This window comes from Kogia breviceps, chromosome 2, assembly GCF_026419965.1.
Source record: "Kogia breviceps isolate mKogBre1 chromosome 2, mKogBre1 haplotype 1, whole genome shotgun sequence".
NCBI lineage: Eukaryota > Metazoa > Chordata > Mammalia > Artiodactyla > Physeteridae > Kogia > Kogia breviceps.
Genome location: NC_081311.1, coordinates 87,995,497 through 88,020,219, shown reverse-complemented (window position 1 = coordinate 88,020,219; position 24,723 = coordinate 87,995,497). Strand labels below are relative to the sequence as shown.

General features: G+C 41.7%; 1 protein-coding gene and 1 long non-coding RNA gene across 2 annotated transcripts in view; both read right to left on the bottom strand.

The window, feature by feature from the left end:
* The window catches only part of LOC131750211 (uncharacterized), a 30,244-nt gene extending 27,989 nt beyond the window's left edge, over window positions 1-2,255 (bottom strand). Inside the window, exons 1-2 of the long non-coding RNA XR_010839063.1 lie at window positions 1,992-2,255; window positions 1,640-1,781 (exon numbers count right to left, since the gene is read on the bottom strand). This is a non-coding gene — a long non-coding RNA (uncharacterized lncRNA). The remainder of the gene's footprint in view (window positions 1-1,639; window positions 1,782-1,991) is intronic.
* An 11,665-nt stretch (window positions 2,256-13,920) lies between these two features.
* Window positions 13,921-24,430, bottom strand: LOC131750360 (cryptic family protein 1B-like). The gene is made up of 6 exons (XM_059052846.2): window positions 24,408-24,430; window positions 24,038-24,087; window positions 23,774-23,947; window positions 22,943-23,057; window positions 22,694-22,803; window positions 13,921-14,214 (listed from the first exon to the last, which is right to left on the bottom strand). Exons 1-6 carry the CDS (start codon window positions 24,428-24,430, stop codon window positions 14,093-14,095), a joined length of 594 nt encoding a protein of 197 aa, XP_058908829.1. The 3' UTR covers window positions 13,921-14,092.
* Window positions 24,431-24,723: the final 293 nt, after the last annotated feature.

Sequence of the window (24,723 nt, the reverse complement as noted above, 5' to 3'; positions counted from 1 at the left end):
CACATTTTTTAAAAATTAGTAGACTAGTTTTAGAGCAGTTTGAGATTCACAGGAAAACAGAGCAAAAACTACACAGTTCCCACTTATACCCTCTCTCCTTCATCCCACACAGCCTTCCCCATTATCAACATGCCATACCAGTGTGCTTCATTTGTGAGAATTCATGAACCAACACTGACACATCATTATCAAAGTCCATAGTTTATTGCATTCATGGTACAAGTAACTGACTATTTCTTTATTTCTAGTATAGTCATCCCCAAACATTTACATACTGAGATACATATTACTTTCTTATAAATTACTTTATTCTTTATTTATAGTTAGAGCATTCCATTGGTGTTTTTTCAAATTAAGTACAAAAATAGGTTGTATTTATCTATGAATTCCATTTCTGGATAGTAAAGGAGGTATTGAAAAGTATTTGCTATAAACAGGGAAAATGGAGTACGACAGGGTTGAGAGCCAGGGCTCTATATGGTGAATTCAGATTTCTGGAAGCATACGGTATTAACTTTTGCTTACCTTTTTTAAAGGAACTTTGAAAGCAATGAAACGAGTCCCAGGCATCCGCTGTCCAACTGGGAGATAGTCTTTCCACCTATTAATATATTTTTTGACAGGCAAATTTTATGTTAGGCTGTCTCCCTGCATAGGACGGATGCGCCTTGAAAATGGAAATCATATCCCTCTATAGCAGGTCCCTCTTCTTTCTGCTTTGCATTTTGCTGCTGTTCCACTTATTCAACCCCACCTAGTAATAACCTATACTTCGCTTGCTCCTGTTTTCCCATCCTGAAAACAGATGAAAGGCAACAAAACAATGCAAAGGTCTCAACAAATAAGGGATATCCAAAACCAGAGATGGCCAGAACTTCTGTATCCCTGATAAAACCTAGCCCGGTGTTGACTACTAACGTATCATGAATACATGCGTGTTGACTGAAATAGTTTAAACTCAATTCTTCCACTTCACAGTTTATTTTCAGTCCTCATACAGAACCTGATAATAAAATTCCTTAATGCTAGGAATCACAGTGAAAAATAATATCTGAACTGACTTCTGTAAGATGAGTTAGAACTGAGGTTAATTCAGTGTATCGAAGCATAGAAAGTGAGGGCAAAAGTGGGACAAGATGGGGCTAGAGACCATGCAGAGTCTTAAAGGCCAAGTTTGTTTTCTATTCTCAAAACAATGTTTTTGAGCGATGTTTATGAGCAATATTCCAACTTGCTTTTAAGGTTTCTTGTGTGAAGAATGGATTGGAAGGAAACAAGATATATGGACACTAGTTAGGACCTAACTGCAACAGACAGACAAGTTCAGTATTAGGATGTCGAGGAAGAGTTGACAGATTCAAAAGAAATTCAGGAGATAAACTGAAGCGGGCTTAATGGGGTATGAGATGGAGGAAAGGAAGGTCTTAGGGAATTAAAGGGTTCACTGCACATATGAGCAAAGTCTCAAAATTAATCATTTGAACGTACAGAGGTAGATCTCTCAAATGACACCGGTTAGGAAGCAACAGTACGCCCTTTATAATTCCTAGAGACAACACAAATCAACTGTTTCGATGGTAAATTCGGCGGTACGGGTGCGTTTTTTCACTCAAACTTAGTTCCAGTTCCTATTACTCACATTTTCTGTGCCAAAACAACACAGCTTGAGGAATTGACGGGGATCCCATTTCGGTAATTAAGGAGTGTCCTCAACACTGACAGTCCCATCTTAAAAAGCAGTCCCTCTGCATTTTACCCGAGGAGCAATGGCCAGAGCCTCCCTGTTAAAACGATGGGGAGAAATCAGAACATCACACACTGTCCCTTTCAGCTACTGTGAACTGAGCCGCGAGACGACCAATACCCCCAAGCACAGCGCGGACAGGCCAGCGTGCGGGGGCAACGGTGACAGGAGACAGCACAAGAGACGAAGCCCAGGCCCAGGGGCTCTGAGCTCCACCCGCAACGCCCAGGGGGCCAAGGCGTATTACCTTTCTGCGATGTGCTTTCCGCCCTTCCTCTTGGCCGACAAACGTCCGGAAAAGCCGCGCGACCCTGACCCCAGCGCCCGTGGGCATGATGCCACTGGCTCATGTGACCTCCAAAATGCCGCCCATCCAACGCCAAAAGTGCTAAAGTCGCCAACCCGGCGACCCCGGTGCCAGCACAAGGATCGGAATCACAGGAGCCTAGGCACAAGTCCACGCAGCTCACGAACCTCCTTCTACTGCGCATGCGCCGCCGCCCGTCTAGATGACGTCATCACGCCGGCCGACTCAGACGCTTGATTAGTAGAGAGGACTCTGTTACCTGCAATTCCCTCCTTAGCCGGAGGCTGGGAGCAGAGGTCCATTAGTTCGTGTGTGTACCCTTCAGAATTACAATCATAGGGGACATGGAAAGTTGTCCCACTCTCCCAGTTTCTTGTGTGGTTCTTTCAGATATTTCCCAAGTGCTTACATTCACACTTATTGTATCTTGTATGTAAGTATTTGTACGTAATCGATATCCTGTATCAGAGCTGCATACTATACATAGTCTACAATCTGTCTTGGATAGTGATTTTTCCCAGTCAATTTTTGCGTACATCCATTCTATTCTCTTTAATAGCTGCGTAACATTACATGATTTACATGACCAGTCCAATATTGATGGACTTGTAGTTGTTTTCAGTTTGGGGGTTTTTTGTTTGTTTTTGTCCTCTGTTACAGACAGGCTGCAATGTGAACCATTTTATTCATGTATATAGCTATATATAAATTTCTAGACATAGAATTTCTGGAATGAAAGAGATGCAAACTTAAGATATTGAAAGATTTTCAATCAATCTAATCTGCCTAATCAACCTTCAAAAATAATCTATCAACTTATACTCCACTCACAGTGAAACATTTATTGGGTTTCTATTATATCCCTGGTATCCTGCTGGAGGTTGACAGTATGTATTTACATTTTAGACAATACCAAAAAATGCCTGAGAGAGATAAGAGTGGAGCTCAAGTATAAAACATTTCCTCACAGTATCAGGCATAGGGATCTGTACCTGTTAGAAAAACTATGAATCCTGCCACAAGTGGAACAGCAAAGAACAGCATGGCCTACAGTAGGTCTGAAGGTATAATAGCATACTAAATTCCATTGTTATTTATAATAACAAATGTTTTTTGTTAGTTTTACTTTTTAGTTTCTAATTTCTGAAAGTATCTTACATACACTATTAGTAATCTTCACAACCATTTGAGCTAGGTAAGCTGAGTCAGGAAGGTCAGAATTATTGAATGAATGAATGAGTAAAAAGATCACTAGCTTTAACGTATCTGGGACAGTCATAGTCTAACGAAGTTTCAATCCACAAGCATTTATTTACAATTCTGAAAACTTCCACATAATTAAAAATGGGACAATAGTAGTAAATTACTATTTGGATAAAGAAAACATACAAGTTAGCACAACATAGTTTACAAACTTACAATTAGGCACATTCAATTCGGTGCTAAGTCATAAAATATTCTTCTGCAATTTATGAAAAATATCCAATAGGCATGTAATGGCCAAAAAGTACAAATGATACAAATATCTATAGACATGACAATATACAAATTATGACATAAATCTATCAGAAACTAGAAAATCTATGTTGGTCTTATAGTTCCAGCTTGCTAAGAGATACAGGCTTTGGGTGGGAACACAAAAAAATCCAGAGCTGGCCATAACAGGGTTTCCAGAAAGTATGGGAACTATGAAAGATTAGGCCTCTGGATGGGAGTGGGTCCAACATGAGATAAAACAATGCCTTAAGGGGTATGTAGTATGCTGGTATGGAAAATATAGGAGCAAGGGATATTTGGAGAATCAGACAGCTAAGTATTTGACACTAACAAAATCTACCAGTATCTGATAGGGCCTCAGGTACCATGCAAGGGTTTTTAGGGATTCCAGTATTTAATTAAATCAAAATGTGAGAATGGGAAGAATTAAGGAGCACCTCAGGGGTAGATGAACTGGGTATGTTACACCAAGACTTGTCTCAGTTAACATGATGGGTTCAAAATGCAGGAAGTGGGTATACAGGACAAGACAATACCCTAACTATAAGAATAAAGGGTTAGGTCAGGGTAGGGCCTGATGTTCCTAAGTGTTGAAATAGAGATCTTTAGTTTCTTCGTCCTACATGTAAGATTCTTTTAGAGGTTAAGATGATGTTGAGCCTGCAAGCTAAAGTTAAATGGCTGGAACTAGGGAGAGAAAATAAGTTACATAGGCTCGGAACCAGGAAAAGCCTAACTAAGGGTTTGCCTAAATAGAATTGAATGTTGGAACTAAATATTTTAATATGTAAACGTTTTACTGATACCAAAATTTGTCTTACCACACTTCCCCCAATCTCACACCACCCAGCCTAACCTGCAGTAGCTATGGGTCCCTTGATTTCCATGGAAATATAGAGGAAAGAGACACTGATCTGGCTTGCAGGTATTTAGTAAGTTGTTAGCCTCACATTATATACTAGTATGATGTAAGTAGGCCATCTGAAGTATGAAGCTTAGGGGAAAAACCTTGAAGAAAACTTAAAAGCTTAAGCCACATCTCTATACTACAACACTTTTCACAATTTCTTTTCAGATAAGCATCATCTCCATCAGTGAAAAAACTCATATCTCATAATAGGAAAAACAGGCCTAAAAATTAAATGCGTGTCTTTGGAGGTCCCATCTATGGGAAGGAAGTTCTAAAGGAACTTCTCTAGGAAGGAAACACAAGAGAAGGAAAAGACGTACAAAAACAAACCCAAAACAACTGAGAAAATGGTAATAGGAACATACATATCGATAATTACCTTAATGAAAATAGATTAAATGCTCCCACCAAAAGACATAGACTGGCGGAATGGATACAAAATCAAGACCCGTATATATGCTATCTATAAGAGACCCACTTCAGACCTAGGGACACATACAGACTGAAAGTGAGGGAATGCAAAAACATATTCCATGCAAAAGGAAATCAAAAGAAAGCTGGAGGAGCAATTCTCATATCAGACAAAATAGACTTTAAAATAAAGACTATTATAAGAGACAAAGAAGGACACTATATAATGATCAACAGATCAATCCAAGGAGAAGATATAACAATTGTAAATATTTATGCACCCAACATAGGAGCACCTCAATACATAAGGCAAATGCTAACAGCCATAAAATGGGAAATTGACAGTAACACAATCATAGTAGGGGACTTTAACACCCCACTTTCACCAATGGACAGATCGTCCAAAATGAAAATAAATAAGAAAACACAGCTTTAAATGATACATTAAACAAGATGGAATTAATTTATATTTATAGGACATTCCATCCAAAAACAACAGAATACACTTTCTTCTCAAGTGTTCATGGAACATTTTCCAGGATGGATCATATCTTGGGTCACAATTCAAGGCTTGGTAAATGTAAGAAAATTGAAATCGTATCAAGTATCTTTTCTGACCACAACGCTATGAGACTAGATATCAATTACAGGAAAAACTTGCAAGAAATACAAACACATGGAGGCTAAACAATACACTACTAAATAACCAAGAGATCACTGAAGAAATCAAAGAGGAAATAAAAAAATACCTAGAAACAAATGACAATGAAAACACAATAACCCAAAACCTATGGAATGCAACAAAAGCTGTTCTAGAAGGGAAGTTTATAGCAATACAATCCTACCTCAAGAAAAAAGAAACATCTCAAATAAACAATCGAACCTTACACCTAAAGCAATCAGAGAAAGAAGAACAAAGAAAACCCAAAGTTAGCAGAAGGAAAGCAATCATAAATATCAGATCAGAAATAAATGAAAAAGAAATGAAGGAAACAATAGCAAAGATCAGTAAAGCTAAAAGCTGGTTCTTGAGAAGATAAACAAAATTGATAAGCCATTAGCCAGAGTCATCAAGAAAAAAAGGGAGACGACTCAAATCAATAGAATTAGAAGTGAAAAGGGAGAAGTAACAACTGACACTGCAGAAATACAAAGGATCATGAGAAATTACTACAGGCAGCTCTATGGCAATAAAATGGACAACCTGGAAGAAATGGACAAATTCGTAGAAAAGCACAACCTTCCGAGACTGAACCAGGAAGAAATAGAAAATATAAACAGACCAATCACAAGCACTGAAATTGAGACTGTGATTAAAAATCTTCCAACAAACAAAAGCCCAGGACCACACTGCTTCACAGGCAAATTTTATCAAACATTTAGAAAAGAGCTAACACCCACCCTTCTCAAACTGTTCCAAAATATAGCAGAGGGAGGAACACTCCCAAACTCATTCTTCCAAAATATAGCAGAGGGAGGAACACTCCCAAACTCATTCTAAGAGGCCACCATCACCCTGATACCAAAACCAGACAAAGATGTCACAAAGAAAGAAAACTACAGGCCAATATCACTGACGAACACAGATGCAAAAATCCTCAACAAAATACTAGCAAACAGAATCCAACAGCACATTAAAAGGATCATACACCATGATCAAGTGGGGTTTATTCCAGGAATGCAAGGATTCTTCAATATACACAAATCAATCAACGTGATACACCATAATAACAATTTGAAGGAGAAATACCATATGATCATCTCAATTGATGCAGAGAAAGCTTTTGACAAAATTCAACTCCCATTTATGATAAAAACTCTGCAGAGAGTAGTCATAGAGGGAACTTACCTCAACATAATAAAAGCCATATATGACAAACCCACAGCCAACATCATTCTCAATGGTGAAAAACTGAAACCATTTCCACTAAGATCAGGAACAAGACAAGGTTGCCCACTCTCACCACTATTATTCAACCTAGTTTTGGAAGTTTTAGTCACAGCAATCAGAGAAGAAAAAGAAATAAAAGGAATCCAAATCGGAAAAGAAGAAGTAAAGTTGTCACTGTTTGCAGATGACATGATACTACACATAGAGAATCCTAAAGACACTAACAAAAAACTACTAGAGGTAATCAATGAATTTTGTAAAGGAACAGGATACAAAATTAATGCACAGAAATCTCTGGCATTCCTATACACTAATGATGAAAAATCTGAAAGAGAAATTAAGGAAACACTCCCATTTACTGTTGCAACAGAAAGAATAAAATACCTAGGAATAAACCTACCTATGGAGACAAAAGAGCTGTATGCAGAAAACTATAAGACATTAATGAAAGAAATTAAAGATGATACAAACAGATGGAGAGATATACCATGTTCTTGGATTGTAAGAATCAACATTGTGAAAATGACTATACTACCCAAAGCAATCTACAGATTCAGTGCCATCCCTAACGATGGCATTTTTCACAGAAGTAGAATAAAAAATTTCACAATTTGTATGGAAACACAAAAGACCCTGAATAGCCAAAGCAATCTTGGGAAAGAAAAATGGAGCTGAATGAATCAGGATCCTGGACTTCAGACTATATTACAAACCTACAGTAATCAAGAGAGTATGGTACTGGCATACAAACAGAAGTATAGATCAATGGAACAGGATAGAAAGGTGAGAGGTAAACCCCCACATATATGGTCACCTTATTTTTGATAAAGGAGGCAAGAATATACAATGGAGAAAAAACAGCCTCTTCAATAGTGGTGCTGGGAAAACTGGACAGCTACATGTAAAAGAATGAAATTAGAACACTCCCTAACACCATACACAAAAATAAATTAAAAATGGATTAAAGGCCTAAATGTAAGGCCAGACACTATCAAACTCTTAGAGGAAAACATAGGCAGAACACTCTATGATATAAATCACAGCAAGATCCTTTTTGACCCACCTCCTAGAGAAATGGAAATGAAAACAAAAAATAAACAAATTGGAGTTAATGAAACTTAAACTCTTTTGCACAGCAAAGGAAACCATAAACAAGACCAAAAGACAGCCCTCAGAATGGGAGAAAATAGTTGCAAATGAAGTGACTGACAAAGGATTAATCTCCAAAATTTACAAGCAGCTCATTCAGCTCAATATCAAAAAATAAACAACCCAATCCAAAAATGGGTAGAAGACTTAAATAGCCATTTCTCCAAAGAAGATATACAGATTGTCAACAAACACATGAAAGAATGCTCAACATCACTAATCGTTAGAGAAATGCAAATCATAACTACAGTGAGGTATTACCTCACACCAGTGAGAATGGCCATCATCAAAAAATCTACAAACAATAAATGCTGGAGAGGGTGTGGAGAAAAGGGAATCCTCTTGCACTGTTGCTGGGAATGTAAACTGGTATAGCCACTATGGAGAACAGTATGGAGGTTCCTTAAAAAACTACAAATAGAACTATCATATGACCCAGCAATCCCACTACCGGGCATATACTCTGAGAAAACCATAATTCAAAAAGAGTCATGTACTGCAATGTTCATTACAGCTCTATTTACAATACCCAGGACATGGAAGCAACCTAAGTGTCCATTGACAGATGAATGGATAAAGATGTGGCACATATATACAATGGAATATTACTCAGCCATAAAAAGAAACGAAACTGGGTTATTTGTAGTGAGGTGGATGGACCTAGAGTCTGTCATACAGAGTGAAGTAAGTCAGAAAGAGAAAACCAAATACCATATGCTAACACCTATATATGGAATCTAAAAAAAAAAAAAAAAAAAAAAGTGGTTATGAAGAACCTAGGGGCAAGGACAGGAATAAAGATGCAGATGTAGAGAATGAACTTGAGGACATAGGGAGGGGGGATGGGTAAGCTGGGATGAAGGGAGAGAGTGTCATGGACTTATATATGCTACCAAATGTAAAATAGACAGCTAGTAGGAAGCAGCTGCATAGCACAGGGAGATCAGCTCTGTGGTTTGTGACCACCTAGAGGGGTGGGATAGGGAGGATAGGAGGGAGACGCAAGAGGGAGGAGATATGGGGATATATGTATATGTATAGCTGATTCACTTTGTTATACAGCAGAAACTAACACACCATTATAAAGCAATTATATTCCAGTAAAAATGTTTAAAAAAAAAGACCTAACAGTCAAAAATAAAAATAAAAAATTAAATTTATAAAAAAAAAAAGACAGAAAGAAAAGAAGTACAAACGTCCAGTTGCAAAGTAAATGAGTCATGGGTATGAAATGTACATTGTGGGGAATACAATCAATAACTATGTAATATCTTTTTATGGTGACATATTGTAACCAGACTTACCTTGGTGATCAATGTGGAGTGTTACAAATATCAGATCATTATGTTGTGTAGCAGGAACTAACGTAATGTTGTAGATCAATTACACTTGAAAAACAAACGGGACTGCCCTGGTGCTCAGTGGTTAAGAATCTGCCTGCCAATGCAGGGGACCCGGGTTCAGTCTCTGGTCGGGGATGATCCCACATGCCGCGGAGCAACTAAGCCCGTGTGCCCCAACTACTGAGCCTGCGCTCTAGAGCCCGCAAGCCACAACTACTGAAGTCCATGCGCAACTAAGCCCGTGTGCCCCAACTACTGAGCCTGCGCTCTAGAGCCCGCAAGCCACAACTACTGAAGTCCATGCACCTAGAGCCCGTACTCCTCAAGAGAAGCCACCGCAATGAGAAGCCCATGAACCACAATGAAGCGTAGCCTCTGCTCGCCGCAACTAGAGAAAGCCTGCGCACAGCAACAAAGACCCAACGCAGCCAAAAAGAAAATAAATTTTAAAAAAGAAAAACAAAGAAACAAACAAAGTCACTCATATAAAAAGAGATCAGATTTGTGGCTCCCAGAGGCAGAGCTCGGAGGAAGGGGCAATTGGATGAAGGCAGTCAAAAGGCACAAACTTCCAGGTATAAGATAAATAAGTACTAGGGATGTCATGTACAACACGATAAATATAATTCATGCTGCTGTATTTTATATATTAAAGTTGTTAAGAGAGTGAATCCTAAGAGTTCTCCACAAGAAAAAGAATTTTTATTTCATTTTGCATCTATATGAGTTGATGTTCATTAAACTTATTGTGATAATCACTTCATGATGTATATAAATCAGATCATTATGCTGCACTCCTGAAACGTATACAGTGCTGTATGTCAATTTTATCTCAATAAAAGTGGAAGAAAAAATAAAGTATAAAATAAATAAATTAAAAAAATAAAGATTAAATGCCTCCCTTGATGCCAATGCCGGTACTCCTTTGATAAGGCTCCCTTCCCAGGGGCCAAGGCCATGCTGACTCGCTGTGTACATGCTGAGCTGTTGTTTCTCTTTCTTTTTTTTTTTTTTTTAAACCTTGAAGGAATCTATCACTGACTTGTTTGATGTTCTTTGTTCTGAAAAGATATAAAACTGTGCTGAAAACCATGCTTCTCTGGAGCAGTTCCTCAGAGGTATCCAACAGGCTGTCTCCCGGGCTATAGTCTTCAGTTTGGCTCAAATAAAACTCTCTTCTATTCCTATTATAGATTGTTGATTGATTATTTCTGTTGGCAGGATGCAGCACCATTTGTCAAATCATGGTGGAATCACAACCATAGGTTGGGTACAGATGTAGATTTTGGTAAAAATCAACAAAAGCTTATTGCTACATGGAATTTACAACATAGAGCATTATACATCCTATTATTATTTGCACATTCTGTGCTGTATATGCTTTATGTATAGTAGACCACATTACTTATAGTAAACTGATGTATATATAATTTTTTTCTGGAGAGCTGGATATTAAACGTTTACTTGCACGTCATTGTATCAACCCCACTGGAAGTGCTGCAGACATTTGAAGCACAGCCCCCTCGCTCAGCTTGGCAGGGTCCAACTGCTGGAGACTCAGCCATCTCTGTGGCTACAGACTTTCATTGTGTCTAGTTGGGGTCCCGCAGGGGTCCAGTTGCTGGTCAGGAAATCAGCAGAGTGCCCAACAGTTCTAACTGGAAGAAACAAAGCCCCTCATTTTCCTCTCCCAGTAGCAGACAGTCCAGGTGAAATGAGAAAAGGCTGTGCCTATAAAGCTTACACAGCTCAATTTTAGCTATTTAAAGCTGAATTTAATAGAAAGGTCTGTCACAGGACCTACTGCCTGTGTGACATAAAGCTACATGTGCCAGAGTGGCTTTTGCAGACAGTAGAAATTGGAAATGCATTCAGAGGCTGCTTTTCAATGCTCCCAGCCAAGAAAAGTCAGTTGCTTCCAGGCTAGATGGGGGGCAAGTGTGCTGTGGCCGACAGGTGCAAGAGGGCTCCTCCCCAGCAAAAGGCATTTGCTTTGGCTCTGAAGTAAACTCTAACACAGAGATGGGTTGAAATGTCTGAACAGTCAGGGAATTGAAATCATGTGACTAGTATAAATCCTTGTGGCCGTCCCTGTTCCTTCTCTCAGTGTCCCTATGTGGGTCCCTTAGCGAGAACACATATGGCCACGTGGTGGCAGATCCTAGTTTTCTAGGATATGCCAGGGTAGACCGAGTGAGAACAAAAGCTGGAAAAGAAAGAGTGGCTTCTATAGACAATCCAGAATTGGAGAGAGCTTGTTATGGCTTTCTCCAAAGGAGGGACTCCTTGCTCTCTGTCAGAGTGATCCAAACCAGGGTGTGACAAAGCTCTTCTCTGGGGGGGAGGGCAGCTCTGAGATAATGGCCCAGGAAGACTGTCTCTATCTACTTTCCTCAACAGCAGGAGACAGATAAGATACATGACACATTTATGTGAAGCTTCCAACCAGGAGCCCAGGATCGTCTTTTGTCTCCAGGGAAGTTTCTACTTTTTAATGATCTCTCTGAACAAATGGGGTGCCATTTACAGGGAAAATACCTTTTACCCTCAAATTCTCCATGCACTACAGAAAAAGCTGGCAGCTCACTTTTCACAATTTCTGATCTTTTCAGAGCTAGGTAGGTCACGGTTTCTCAACTGGTTAGTTAGTTAGGTGGATGGATAAATGGATAGAGAAAATGGTTAATCTGGTTTTTTTTTGCTTAAAATCGTATTATTCTATTAGGAGAATCCATAATCCTGGTTCCTAATTTTCTAGTTAAAATGTAAATGAGTGTTTATATCCTGGATATTCATACTAAAAATGAACATGCCTTGGTTTTCCTGAAGTGGAGCTATTGAAAATGCGACAATGTATCCTTTTGTCTGCCTATTTTTTTTAGCACACTTCATATTGGTATAAAAGTGTAGAAGATGCGCATTTTGTAAACATTGTACACATAAACATATTCATCAGGTTCTTAGGCTAAATTTGCAAAGTTCATCACTTGTTTGTTTCAATAAAATTAAGCTGCCACAGATGGTACTGCTCAGAATGTACTTGAAACCATGTAAAGACAACTTTGCTATCAGAAGTCATTATTACCTAGAAATATTTATGTTTCAAAATTTAATAATTATTTTCTCCTGAACCAGAGTCCCAGTCAACCCTTTACTGAATTCTACCTTCCTTTTCTTTAACTCTTATTTGAATATTACATCAAATTCATATTTTCATAGCCAATGGTGGAAAAGTTTGAAAATGCCAATAAACTAATTTACAATATAGATTTTAAAAATAACTGTATTACATAAACCCACTAAAGTGGGTTTAAAAAGCTGAAAAACTCAATGGAAATATCACCTATTCGAGTGCATTCAGAGTGAACATTCTAAAGTGTGCAGCTTTATGTGCAGGGGGCCTTTCTCAGCCTGCCTGGCTCCTGTGCGCCCCAGCATCCTGGGGGACTTCTGTAGCCACTGACCTTTGCATTTTTTCACTTCTCTCTCCCACTCAAGCTTGAAGGGCGGAGCCACCAACCCCAGCTTATGGTGGGCTTCAGAAGATTTTGCAGCATTGGGGTGTGTGTGTGTGTGTGTGTGTGTGTGTGTGTGTGTGTGTGTGTGTGTGTGCGCGCGCGCGCTCACGTTCATTCTGTAGAGCTGTAAAGTAGCACCCCATTTAGTTCAGCAGACTTCCCATTTCAGTGCTTACGCTGAGAACTCTCTATTCGCCTGTATGTGTTGTGCACTGGGACCACCCTGGCCAGGCAGGGAGGTTTCAATGTTGACTGAAAGACCCTTTTCTGCCCACAATAGCACTCCAGTATATGTAGCTTTATATCACATGCACAATAAATCCCGTGATGGCCTTCCCATTGAATTCAGCTTTGAATATTTTAAAGGAAATTCTATAAGGTTTATAAAATATCAATATTTTGACCAATTAATTTAATTCAGGCTGTGTTGTCTATCTGACTCCTTGTCTCTCTCAGATTTTATTCTTATTGATTAGTTTGCCTGAATAATTTACAATATTCTTCTTCTTTTCACTCCGATTTCTAGTAGTGGTATCTGTCCAAACAGGGCTGTGTTTAATGAATAGAGAGCTAATATATTTGACAGATCCAGCTGAGAAACGCCAGACTCCCAAGTACTGTGTTATTGGCGAGAAGACAGGCTCCTTGGTCCACTTTATTTTAAGGGCTCCTTTTTACAGAGATGTTGGTGATAATCCCAAGAAGTGTTAATTGTCCCGCAAAGGGTGTCACAACTGAGCCATTAGTAGAGGAAGCTGGAGAAAAGGAGATGGGGTGCCCAGCCCAGCCGCTTGCCTCCAGCCCTGGCTCCCTCCCCCTTTTTGCCTTCCTTTCTCTGTCTATAGAGCATTTTTAGGCATCTTCTTGGCAGACTCACAGCATAGCAGTGCTGGGGACATACATGTGGCACCGTCCCCGCCCCCCAGGACTTAGAAACTAGTGGGGAGACTGAATGAACAAATAACTGATGTGAAGTGTTGCAGCAGCTATGTGTGGGGCTCAAGGCGTGCTCAACGGGGAGCTGTTATCTGGGAGGGGCCACATGTTTGGTCTACTCTGAAATCATCAGAGATTCGGGCTGAATGGGCCCCAACCTCTAGCGTCTACTCCTGCGCTTCTAAATCGTGTACCCAGCAAAGCAAAAAGGCTCTTTCATGCAAATGTTTATTAAACAATACAAATATGCATCTAACGCTCCACTTGATAAGAAATGAAACCAATCTATCACCTACAACATAGACAATACAACAGGACAAGCAAGCCCGGCTTCCCCACGCAGCGCCGCCTCGCTCGGCCACGCTGCGAGGCCGGGCGCGGTCCCGTCAGCGGCCTCCCCCTTCGCTGAACACGGAATTCAGGAGGAAGCAGGGCAGGAAGAGGAGAACATTCCCCGTGAGCCGCGTTCTTGGTCCATTAGAGTGTGAGGCGAGAAAGTCTTTCAGGTCTGGAAAAAAATCCCGAGAGTGTATGAGACATGCTGTGGCAGGCTTGCTTTAAGAGAGTGAAGCAGAGATGTCTGCACCTGCTCCGGTAAAGCCCTTTTCTCGCGGGGCCTCCTCTCCAGGCCTTGCCCGGCGGGCTCTGCACCAGCCGCGGAGCCTGAGCCGCGGCTTCCCGGCCACGAGGAGGGCAGCGCGGAGCGCGGCAGGAAGCCCCCTGGGGGGAGCGGAGCGCAGCGCAGCTCCAGGAAGACGTGCTTCCCTTTAGCTTGTGCCTTCCTCGCGCTGCGGCTGGAAACAGGGATTTTTGTGTAATAACTTGGAGAGCTGAAGGAGAATCAGTTTGCTGTTTTTAAGGCTCACAGAGAAACAGCCCTTGAGCCCTTCTCATCTGGCACATGAGCTGGCCAAGGTGATCGTTCAGAGTTCCACACCCGTCATTTGGCAATCCAGGTAAGTGGATCTGATTTAAAATAAAATAACATAAAATAGCTTGCACCCATCTGTTGCAAAGAAGGTCCAACTTTCCCCCCCACTAGTCCTGACTCTATTTCTCTGACTAGGGACCACTTATGGAAGAAGAGGACCGCACCCATCCCGACAGCAACGTCGGATATCCGCACAGAGGAAGTTACAAGGCGCAGCTGCAGAGAGCTCTGGGGACGACGCCCCACCCGGAGTGCGCACCACCCTGCTGGGGCAATGAGGGTCCTCTACCAAAGGTCTCACTCTGCGCCCCAAGGCGCTGTGCGTCTGGCTTTCTATATAGCTAGGACCCCAGCCCAAAGGTGTTGAGTGGGAATCTCTGGGGTAGTGAGACCCGGCAAGGGTCTCGGCTAAAGTCGCCGGTGGTGAGTGGCTACCCTGTGAAGCTGACAAGCCGCACAGGCATGGCCGCAGGCAGGGGCACCAACTCCACTAAGCATTCTCACAAGCAAGTCTGGGCTGGACGTGGAGTCAGCTAGGCAGGGAAGCACGCCCATGAGGAAAGGGCCAACTTAAAGGGACCTTTTCCCCAGGGCTGATTGGCAGAGGCCAGCCTTCTCTTCCCCCGACAGCCCGGCCAAGCGCTGTCCTCTGGGATTCCTCCAGAAAGTGCCTCCTGATCGTCAAAACCTGTGGTGAGCATGAACCGTTGGAAACGAATGAGTATGATGAAGACGAGGCACCGCAGCAGGAACCTGCCCTGCATCCGTCCGTAGGTGACTCCAGGGGGCCACGTTCACCACAAGACCGAGGTCAGGCCCGCTCCAGACCTGGGCACCACTCCCCACCCCACCCCACATGGGAGAGGGTTGTTCCAGCGTACTAGAACCCCACAAAACAGGAACCTTAGCATGTGGGCTCAGAGGAGGTTCCAGAAAAGCTGATAATACAATGGGTGGTCCCAGCGTGAGAATCAGCTACAGGTAAAGAAGGGGTCAGCCTGTACTGAGCTTCACTGATCTTCCCCTGGTGGGAAGGAACAGGCTGCCCACAGAGAGAAGGATTCAGGCCCTGTTGGCAGTCTTTTCTTGTATATGAACTCAAAGGCCACTGTTATAGTCAGCTTTGTGAATATGGTTGGACGGAGTCCGTCCCTCAAGCAGGGGTCCCCAAACTGGGGCTGTGAGCACCATGCAGTGTCCCTCCCAGGGGGCCCAAGGTCACCCATTGAGCTTAGCGAGAAAATATTAGAACTTCCACTATATACTGATAGGAAAAAATTAAAATAAGCTTTATTAATATTTACTGTTTATTAATATTTACTGTTTATTATTATCTATGAAATCAATGGTTCTATGGCCTGTCATTATTTTATGTCATACCAAAAAGGAAACTCTGCTACCGATGGATGATTTACTATAACCTGGGATTTTAATTATAGACTTATCAAAAGGTCTCTTTTTAGACTTACGCAGACATAGCAGAGATTTTTATCATTATGTCAGTCTTAGGCACATATGTGAAGGAAGATACAAGTGAAATCAAATTTGTGAATGCTCAGCACGGGTCATTGTGTCACCACCACCGAGTGGGGGTTTAAATGGAGACCACCTGGGTGAGGATAATATCTTGTTTCAATATGAGGTCCAGAGCCAGCATTCCCCACACTTTCCAATTTGAAGATACCCCTGAATGCCCCTGGCAAGCCAGATGGTTTCCTCTCTGTGATGATACCCAGAGAAGCTCCCCCACTGAAACGGCACCTATCATGGGAGAATGTCCCAGAGGGATCTGACAAAGGGCCTGCTCTCTCCTGGGCAGCACACCCACTGCTGAGAGCCAGCTGGGGCCAGGACCTAGGAGGGCCATCCTTCCAACAGGCCCACAGGCTGGCTCTGTTCGTTTGCTTGTTGGTTGGTTGGCTGACTGTTTTGTGCCAGAACTGTATTTTTTTAAAATTGGGTTTGAAGGTGAGGCTTGACCTGACCCCAATCTGACATTTGTAGGACCTGTTTATCTCTGAAGACATTCGAATTTGCTACTTCACTGTGTCATTATTTAGACTCTAAATTTTAGAACATAATGGTTCTTGATACCAAAGAAATACTTAATTCTTTGGGCTATGTGTAGGAAGAATCACCCTCTTGGTAAAATGACATCTTGGGCTGATTCAAGGACTGCTAGCTCCAAGGTTGTCATTCTTCTTGATTTTTTTTTTAACTCTAATTATAACAGTGCTCATCAATTAATGGTATAGTGGGTATTGTTCACAACCTAAAAACCACATTTCAGTAAATTTGAATATAAGTGCTAGATTATGAAGTCATTTTTTCTAACCTCATTGTATTGACGTGAATACAGTTGATGGTGATGATAATAAAGTAACAATATTTTACTTTATGTATAATATGAAACAGGTATAGGGCCTTTTCATCTTAACAAACCAACGGGGTAAATATTGCTGCTGTGGAGACTGAAGCACAGTTATTTAACCTTTCATAAAGATCATGAACATTACAACAAGTATTTTGGGGGGTTTGAACAAGTATTTTGGGGATTTCCCATGCTTTTTTTATATGCCATATTGCCTCTTTAAATGCAAAATTAACAAATGTAAATGAAGAAAATGGTAGAATGATAGTTACCTGTCTTAAGCATACTGTATTTAGAGCACTGAAAATTGATTGTTTTAATGTAATATAATAGTAGGTAATAGCTTATATGGTGTTTCTTCTTTGGTACTATATTTGGAACTAAAAGGTCAAAGGTCATCCATTCAATATTTATTTAGAAATATTATGCACAAAGCATTATTGTAGGTCATGGAACAGAAAAAATTACAAAATAGCTCACACCAACAAACAAGATTATTTTGCATAAATTCTATCCTGCCCTGCACTCTCACAGGGCAGGTTATCCTGCCCTTGAAAAGATATTATATTGGGACTATGAAAGCCTGTCAAACTTGGACCCATAGAGTATCAGAGCAGGGAGAGCCCTTGAAGATCCTTTGGCCTTTGGGTCCCTGGAGGAGCCAGAGGACCACAATTCTGCAGCATGTTGTTATCTATTTGTGATCCCCCATCCATATGTGTCCTTTCACATTAGAAATAAATTGTAAATACAGTTTTCCATTCTATCTTCCACATACTCTTCAAAGTCATCATAATCTTCCATTAAAGGAGTTAAAACATTTACTTACCTATTATTCTGCTGTTGGATTTACAACATGGTCAAATTTTCAATATTCTAAATAACACTATCAAAATATTCTTAAAAAGCCCAGAAATAAACCAACACATTTATGGTCAATTAATCTATGACAAAGGAGACAAGATTATACATTGGAGAAAAGACAGTCTCTTCAATAAGTGGTGCTAGGAAAATTGGACAGCTACATGTAAAAGAATAAAATTAGAACACTCCCCAACACCAAACACAAAAATAAACTCAAAATGGATTAAAGACCTACATCGTAAGCATGGATACAATTAAAACTCCTAGAGGAAAACACAGGCAGAACACTCTTTGACATAAATCACAGCAGTATTCTTTTGGATTTGTCTCCTAAAGCAAAGGAAGCAAAAGCAAACAAATGGGACCTAGTTAAACTTAAAAGCTTTTGCACAGAAAAGAAAACCACTGACAAAAAGGCAACTACTGAATGGGAGAAAATATTTGCAAATGATATGAGCTATAAGGAGTTAATATCCAGCATATATAAACAGCTCATAGGGCTTCCCTGGTGGTGCAATGGTTGAGAGTCCGCCTGCTGATGCAGGGGACACGGGTTCGTGCCTCGGTCCGGGAAGATCCCACATGCCGCGGAGCAGCTAGGCCCGTGAGCCATGGCCACTGAGCCTGTGCGTCCGGAGCCTGTGCTCCGCAACGGGAGAGGCCACAACAGTGAAAGGCCCACGTACTGCAAAAAAAAAAGACAAAAACAAAATACAGCTCATACAACTCAACATAAAAACAAAACAAAATAAAAAAACAGATTTTAAAAAATGGGCAGAAGAACTGAGTAGACAATTTTCCAAAGAGGAAATGCAGATGGCCAACAGGCACATGAAAAATTGGTCAACATCACCAATCATCAGGGAAACGCAAATCCAAACCACAATGACAACATTGTGTCATTGACACATTGTGTCAATGACACATCTCACAACTATCAGAATGGGTATCATCAAAAAGAACACAAAGAACAAATGTTGAGAATGTGGAGAAAAGGGAACCTTCGTACACTGTTGGTGGGAATATAAATTGGTGTAGCCAATGTCAAAAACAGTATGGAGGTTTTTCAAAAAACTAAAACTAGAATTACCATATGACCCAGCATTTCCACTCCTGGGTGTACATCCGAAAAAAAACAAAAACAGAAATTCAAAAAGATACATGCACTCCAATGTTCATAGCAGCATTATTTACAATTGCCAAAGCATGGAAGCAACCTAAGTGTCCACCAACAGATGAATGGATAAAGAAGATGTGATACACACACATACACACACACACAGGAATACTACTCAGCCTTAAAAAGAATGAAATTTTGCCATTTCAGCAACATGAATGGACTTGGAGGGTATTATGCCTAGTGAAATGTCAGCTAGAGAAAGACAAATACTGTATGGTATCATTTATATGCAGAATCTAAAAAACACAACAAACTACTGAATAAAACAAAAAAGAAGCAGACTCACAGATATAGAGAACAAACTAGTGATTACCAGAGGGGAGAAGAAAGGGGGGAGGGGCAATATAGGTGTAGGGAAAATAAAAGGGTTATTATGGGATTATATGAAATCGTGTGTGAAACTTCTGAAAATTGTAAAGCACTATAGAATTTAAAGAATCTTTCATTCAATTAAAAAAAAGATATATTTAGGGCAAATCTACTCAGTGGCTCAGAGAAAATTCAATAAAAAATGTGATTTTGCCAATAAAAGTTCTGGTTATATCCATAATAAAATTTTAGTGTAGAAAAAATACACTCCAAAACAATATTGTCTTTAATTTATACTGATAATTATAGGAAGTGTCTGGAATGGTAAAGTGGTTAAGAATCAGACCCCAAACACTTGTGCACTTTCGGTGGGAATGTAAATAGGTGCAGCCACTATGGAAAACAGTACGGAAGTTCCTCAAAAAATTAAAAATAGAACTACCATATGATCCAGCAATTCCGTTTCTGGGTATCTGTGCAAAGGAAATGAAAACACTAACTTTAGAAGAGATCTGCATCTCTGTGTTCATTGCACATTATTTACAATAGCTATGGAACAAAAGATATGGAAGCACCGTAGTGTCCATTAATGAATGAATAGATAAAGAAAATGTGAGCTATATACATATGTGTACATAAAACAGAATATTATCCAGCCATTAAAAAAAAGGAAATCTTGCCATTTGCAACAATATAGATGGACCTTGAAGGCATTATGCTAAGCAAAATAAGTCAGACAAAAAAAGACAAATACCTCTGATTTCACTTTCTTGTAAAATCTTAAAAAAAAAAAAAGAAAGAAAGAAAGAAAAGAAAAGAAAGAAACCAAACTCAGATTGGTGATTGCCAAAGGTGTGGGGGGGAGTGAATGGGTGAAGGGGGTCAAAAGGTACAAACCTTCAGTTATAAAATAAATAAGTCATGGGGATGTAATGTATGACATGGTGACTATAGTTAATAACACTGTATTGCATATTTGAAAGTTACTAAGAGAGTAGACCTTAAAAGTTCTCATCACAAGAAAAATAATTATTACTATGTGTGGTGATGGAGGTTAACTAGATTTGCTGTGATTATCAGTTCTCAATGTATACAAATATCAAATCACTGTGTTGTATACCTGAAACTAATATAACGTTATATGGCAATTATATCTCAATTTTTTAAAAATGTGTTTGACATAGTTTAGGGATGTGCTTATGTACTCTGTGAATGGTAGCAATTTTATTCACAGATTAATATTAATTACACATTAATTATCATTATGTCAATGTTTATATCAATATGCCATGGTATGTTAATTCATATTTTAAAATAATTTAAATATTATTGTAAAATACCATATTGTTTCTAAATTAACAACTAACCTCTGTGATTATCTCTTAAGAAAAAAAAAGACAAACTATAGGAGTTAACCACTCTAAGCTTCAGTTTCCTCAAATATAAAAGGGATAATACCTATTTCATAGGCTTGTTATGAGAATTTAATGGGATTAAGTGTATAAAGTCTGGGAAATATACTGAGAGCTAATAAAGACAGTTACCATCATGATGAATGCCATTCTCACATCATCATAACCATCTATCAGCGCAGCTGCTACCATTATCATCGTCATCCTCATGTCATCATAAAAACTGTCAGCACAGCCACCACCACAGTCACCTGCCCTGAAGCAGAATCAATGGGTCAAAGAGTACAAAAGGTAACTGCCCTTTCTGCAGCTGACAAATTACTCTGAAAGATGACTGCACTATTTTGTTCAACCTTGAACAGCAGAAGCCACATTTTCAGAGTCGCTGTCACTGTCCTTGGCAGACAGCAGTCCCAGTCTTGGATGTTTCCCAGGATGTGAGCAGACATCCTAGAACCCAGTTCCTGCTCTGTTGCTTCTGAACCCAAACTGGCCTTGCTTAGAAGACTGGAAACGATCACAGCTAGCCCTTTCCCCACATCACTGCTGGGAGCACCAATGACAAGTGGGAAATGACTTCACCTGTAGGACTACATAGGCACCATCTGCAATTCTGATGCTTATTCCATAATTTTGTTCTCCATTGTCTGGGGCACTGAAAGAGCAGCTAGTGAATCAGGGGCACAGGCCCAGCAAACAGAGAGCCCAGTAGGAGAGGGAGGGAGGGAAAGGCTATAGTACTATAACCACACTCCCCCCCACAGACACTGCGTTTACCATGCGGAGCTGGCTGAGAGGGGGAGCAGACGTGGGGTTGAAGGGCTGCACCTTCACTAAGAGTGTCACTAGACTGCTAATCCAGGTTGCAGAGGAGGGAGGCTGAGCATTCATTAAATGTGTTCCTCCACTAGGGGCCCCACCCAGGGAACCCCACCAAGAGGGCTCCACCACCAAGAGTGCTGCCCCTCTACTGCAGTCCTGACAGTGGACAAGGGGGTGTGAAGCGGGGATGAAGGTTTGTGCTACCACTACGCGTGCCCTTAGATAGTGGGATTTGCCCACGGTTGACTGCAGTGCAGGGAGGAACGGGAGAGTGGGTCTAAGGGCTTCACATGGAGCACACCCAGGGCTACAAAGAGGGCTGAAGGGCTGTGCTTGCATTAACTGAGCCCCTCACTGCTGTCTCAGCCAGAGCTTACTGAAAAGGGGAGAGGGCGATGGAAATGCAGTTGCTTCTTTACTTGTGTCCCTGGTCTCTGCCCAAGACGATGGCTTAGCAGTAGAGCATTTTGTTTTGTTTTCTGACCTCGGAAGTTCACATTCCTTACTTAGTTTTTTACAAGCAAAACATTTGCATTGAGTTGGGAACTGCTCAGAATCTTCATAAATGCGTGTTCACCCTGTGTGTTCTCCACACCCCACTGGCTTTTATGTGGCAGGTCTGAGCTGTGGTTACCAGGAGCCTTGCTTCCCTGGAAGCAATGACGGGTTGGTCTTGAATGGCCAGGCAGCACCTGGCCATGCAGGACTGCTCCCGTCCTGCTCCAGCGTGCCCTCTGCATTTCACAGGTGAGAAGGTGGTGTTGGCTTAGTGTAGAGAAATACCTGTCTGCCAGGTGCGGCTCTGCTTACCAGCTTGCACGCTCCCCGAATTCTGCTCTCTGTAAAGGACACTTAAGGACACTGTTTGGACATCACGTATACACTCGGCAATAGGGATATGGGACGCTTAGGAATAAAATTTTAAATGACAGTAATGATAATACACTGCGTGATTCACGACGACTTTCCCGAGTCATGAATCGACCCAGGTTGCCCACGCCTGGATCGTCTGGCACAGGGAGATCGCTATGGATCGCTGGGTAGGAAGAATGAGCTGCACCCGTGTGGGTTGTACGCACAGTACGCGGGTCTTCTTACCACAGCGGCCAGGTGTCTGGAGCGGGAGGCAGTGCAGGGCCGCAAAGACACACCTGCAGAGGCGGCAGCCGCGGAAGGTCCAGGCTCCGTGCCCCAGCGCGCCGCATTCGCTGCGGAGGCGCAGGCCCGGCGTCAGTGCGGTGGGCGCGTGCGCCCCCGGTCCCGCCCCGACCGGCCCCGCCGCCCGCTGCGCCCCCGCCGCCCCGCCCCGCCCCACCCCGCCCGCAACCCGCTCAGCCCTCCGCCTACCTGTGCCTCTGGTCGTGCTCGCAGTAGCGGCCGGTGAAGTGAGCAGGGCATACGCAGAAGCTGCCCAGCACGCAGGTGCCGCCGTTCCGGCAGCAGCGCGGCCGCGGGGGCGCACCTGTGGGGGAGGTCTGGGCGTCAGCTCCGCGCGCGGCCCTCTGTATCTGAGAAGCCCGAGGAGGGCCGAGCAAGATCTTCGCCGGGAGGCAATAAAATTGGCTCCCTGCTAAGAGTGTTTGCTCAGGTAAACCCCGCTTGTTAACTTAAGGATTAAAACACGAACTACCTAGGGTGCCGGCGGGTCAGGAAGGAGCCGGAGCCCGAAGACAGACGGGAAACCCTGCCCCCTACAAGTAGGGTGTTCTTTCTTCCTTTCACATGTTAAAGTTAGGCTGTGACTTCCCAAGATGGTGATTAAAGACAGGCCTCTTGGGCGGGCGGGGACCACCCACGGGTGTGAAGACGGCAAAAAAAATTTTTTAATTCCACCACTGCCCATCCACCCCCCGCCTCCACTGCGGACCCCCTGGGGACCAGGGGTCTGGAGCCTGAGTCTGCAATAAGACTAGCAAAGGTCCGCTATTATCCTGAGTTGGGATAGTTGCTTTAAATACATTTAAATCACAGTGCTCTGGACCCGCAGAAAAATACCCGTTTAAAAGCGAACGCAACGTTTTACCAATAAAATAGTAAAACATTCTTCAGAGTAAAAGAGCACCTCACTAGGAAATATTTTTTACTTTATAAGGTATCATGATTTGAAGATGGTACAATGTTTTATAAACTCAGAGTTCACTGACCGAGATGAACTTTGTGGGCAGCATCGCGACTTACGCTCTCGGAAAGTCCACGAGTAGGGCAGTGAACCCTGCGGCCTCCAGCCCTCCGCGCTGTCGTTCTCCTCCCTAAAATTATTCAAGGGCCAATCGAGTGTCTTCTGCTGGAGCTTCTGAGCTGTAGCACTGTTGATTCCTTCTCTACTACCTTTATATTTCTCTCTTTGATAGCCTTAAAAAGTTAATTGAAAATATGAGACTGATAATGATTGAGGAACAAATATGCAACAAAAACTGAGACTATAAACAAAATGGTTCTTACTGTTTCCCACGTGGATGATCTGTAATGCCAAACTGATCAAAAACAGAAGCCTAGAATATTTAAAGAAAGTTTTCGAAGTTTAAAATATAAAAAAGTATGAGCAGAAATTTACATATGTATAAGATGTAATGCATTCGTATACAAATATATAAGTCTATAATGTGTAGGTATATTTTTAACGTACAATAAATATTATGCAGTCATTTTGTAACTTGTAGATTTTGATTAATGTTGTCATCCCTTAGAAAGATGTTGAGACCAAGAGTGTATGTGTCCCTTTAAGAGAAGGAACATCGTACATGCATTGCAATTTATTCAGGCTCTTCAACACCCCTCTTGGCTCTAAGGTCTAGATGATCTCGGTTCTTACCTAACAGAGTGGCTCCGGGTCATTTTCCTACTGACACGTCTGGTATAAAAGTCTCCTTCTCTCATGGATACATTGAGGATCTCCAAGAAAGTTGAGTCTGAACAGTTTTTGTATTTGAAGGTGTCTCTACTGCAGGTCCTGGAAGAACTGCATCAGGAGCCAAGATGGATAAGTACAGAAGACACAGGTATTTCCTACTCTCTACCCAGGCCACGAGAAACAGCGGTGAGAAACAGCAATGAGGTCTCTGAGTTCTGCTGTGCAACTCGCTTAGGCAAAGGCAGGCTGTGACAGGCAGGGCCCAAAACTGAGCCTC

Coding starts and splice junctions, on each gene's coding strand:
- LOC131750360 (XM_059052846.2), bottom strand. CDS start 24,430: ATGACCCGGAGCCACTCTGTTAG. Junction 23,948..24,037: donor GATCATCCACGTGGGAAACA/GTAAGAACCATT, acceptor TAACTTTTTAAG/GCTATCAAAGAGAGAAATAT. Junction 22,804..22,942: donor GAGCACGACCAGAGGCACAG/GTAGGCGGAGGG, acceptor GCGCCTCCGCAG/CGAATGCGGCGCGCTGGGGC.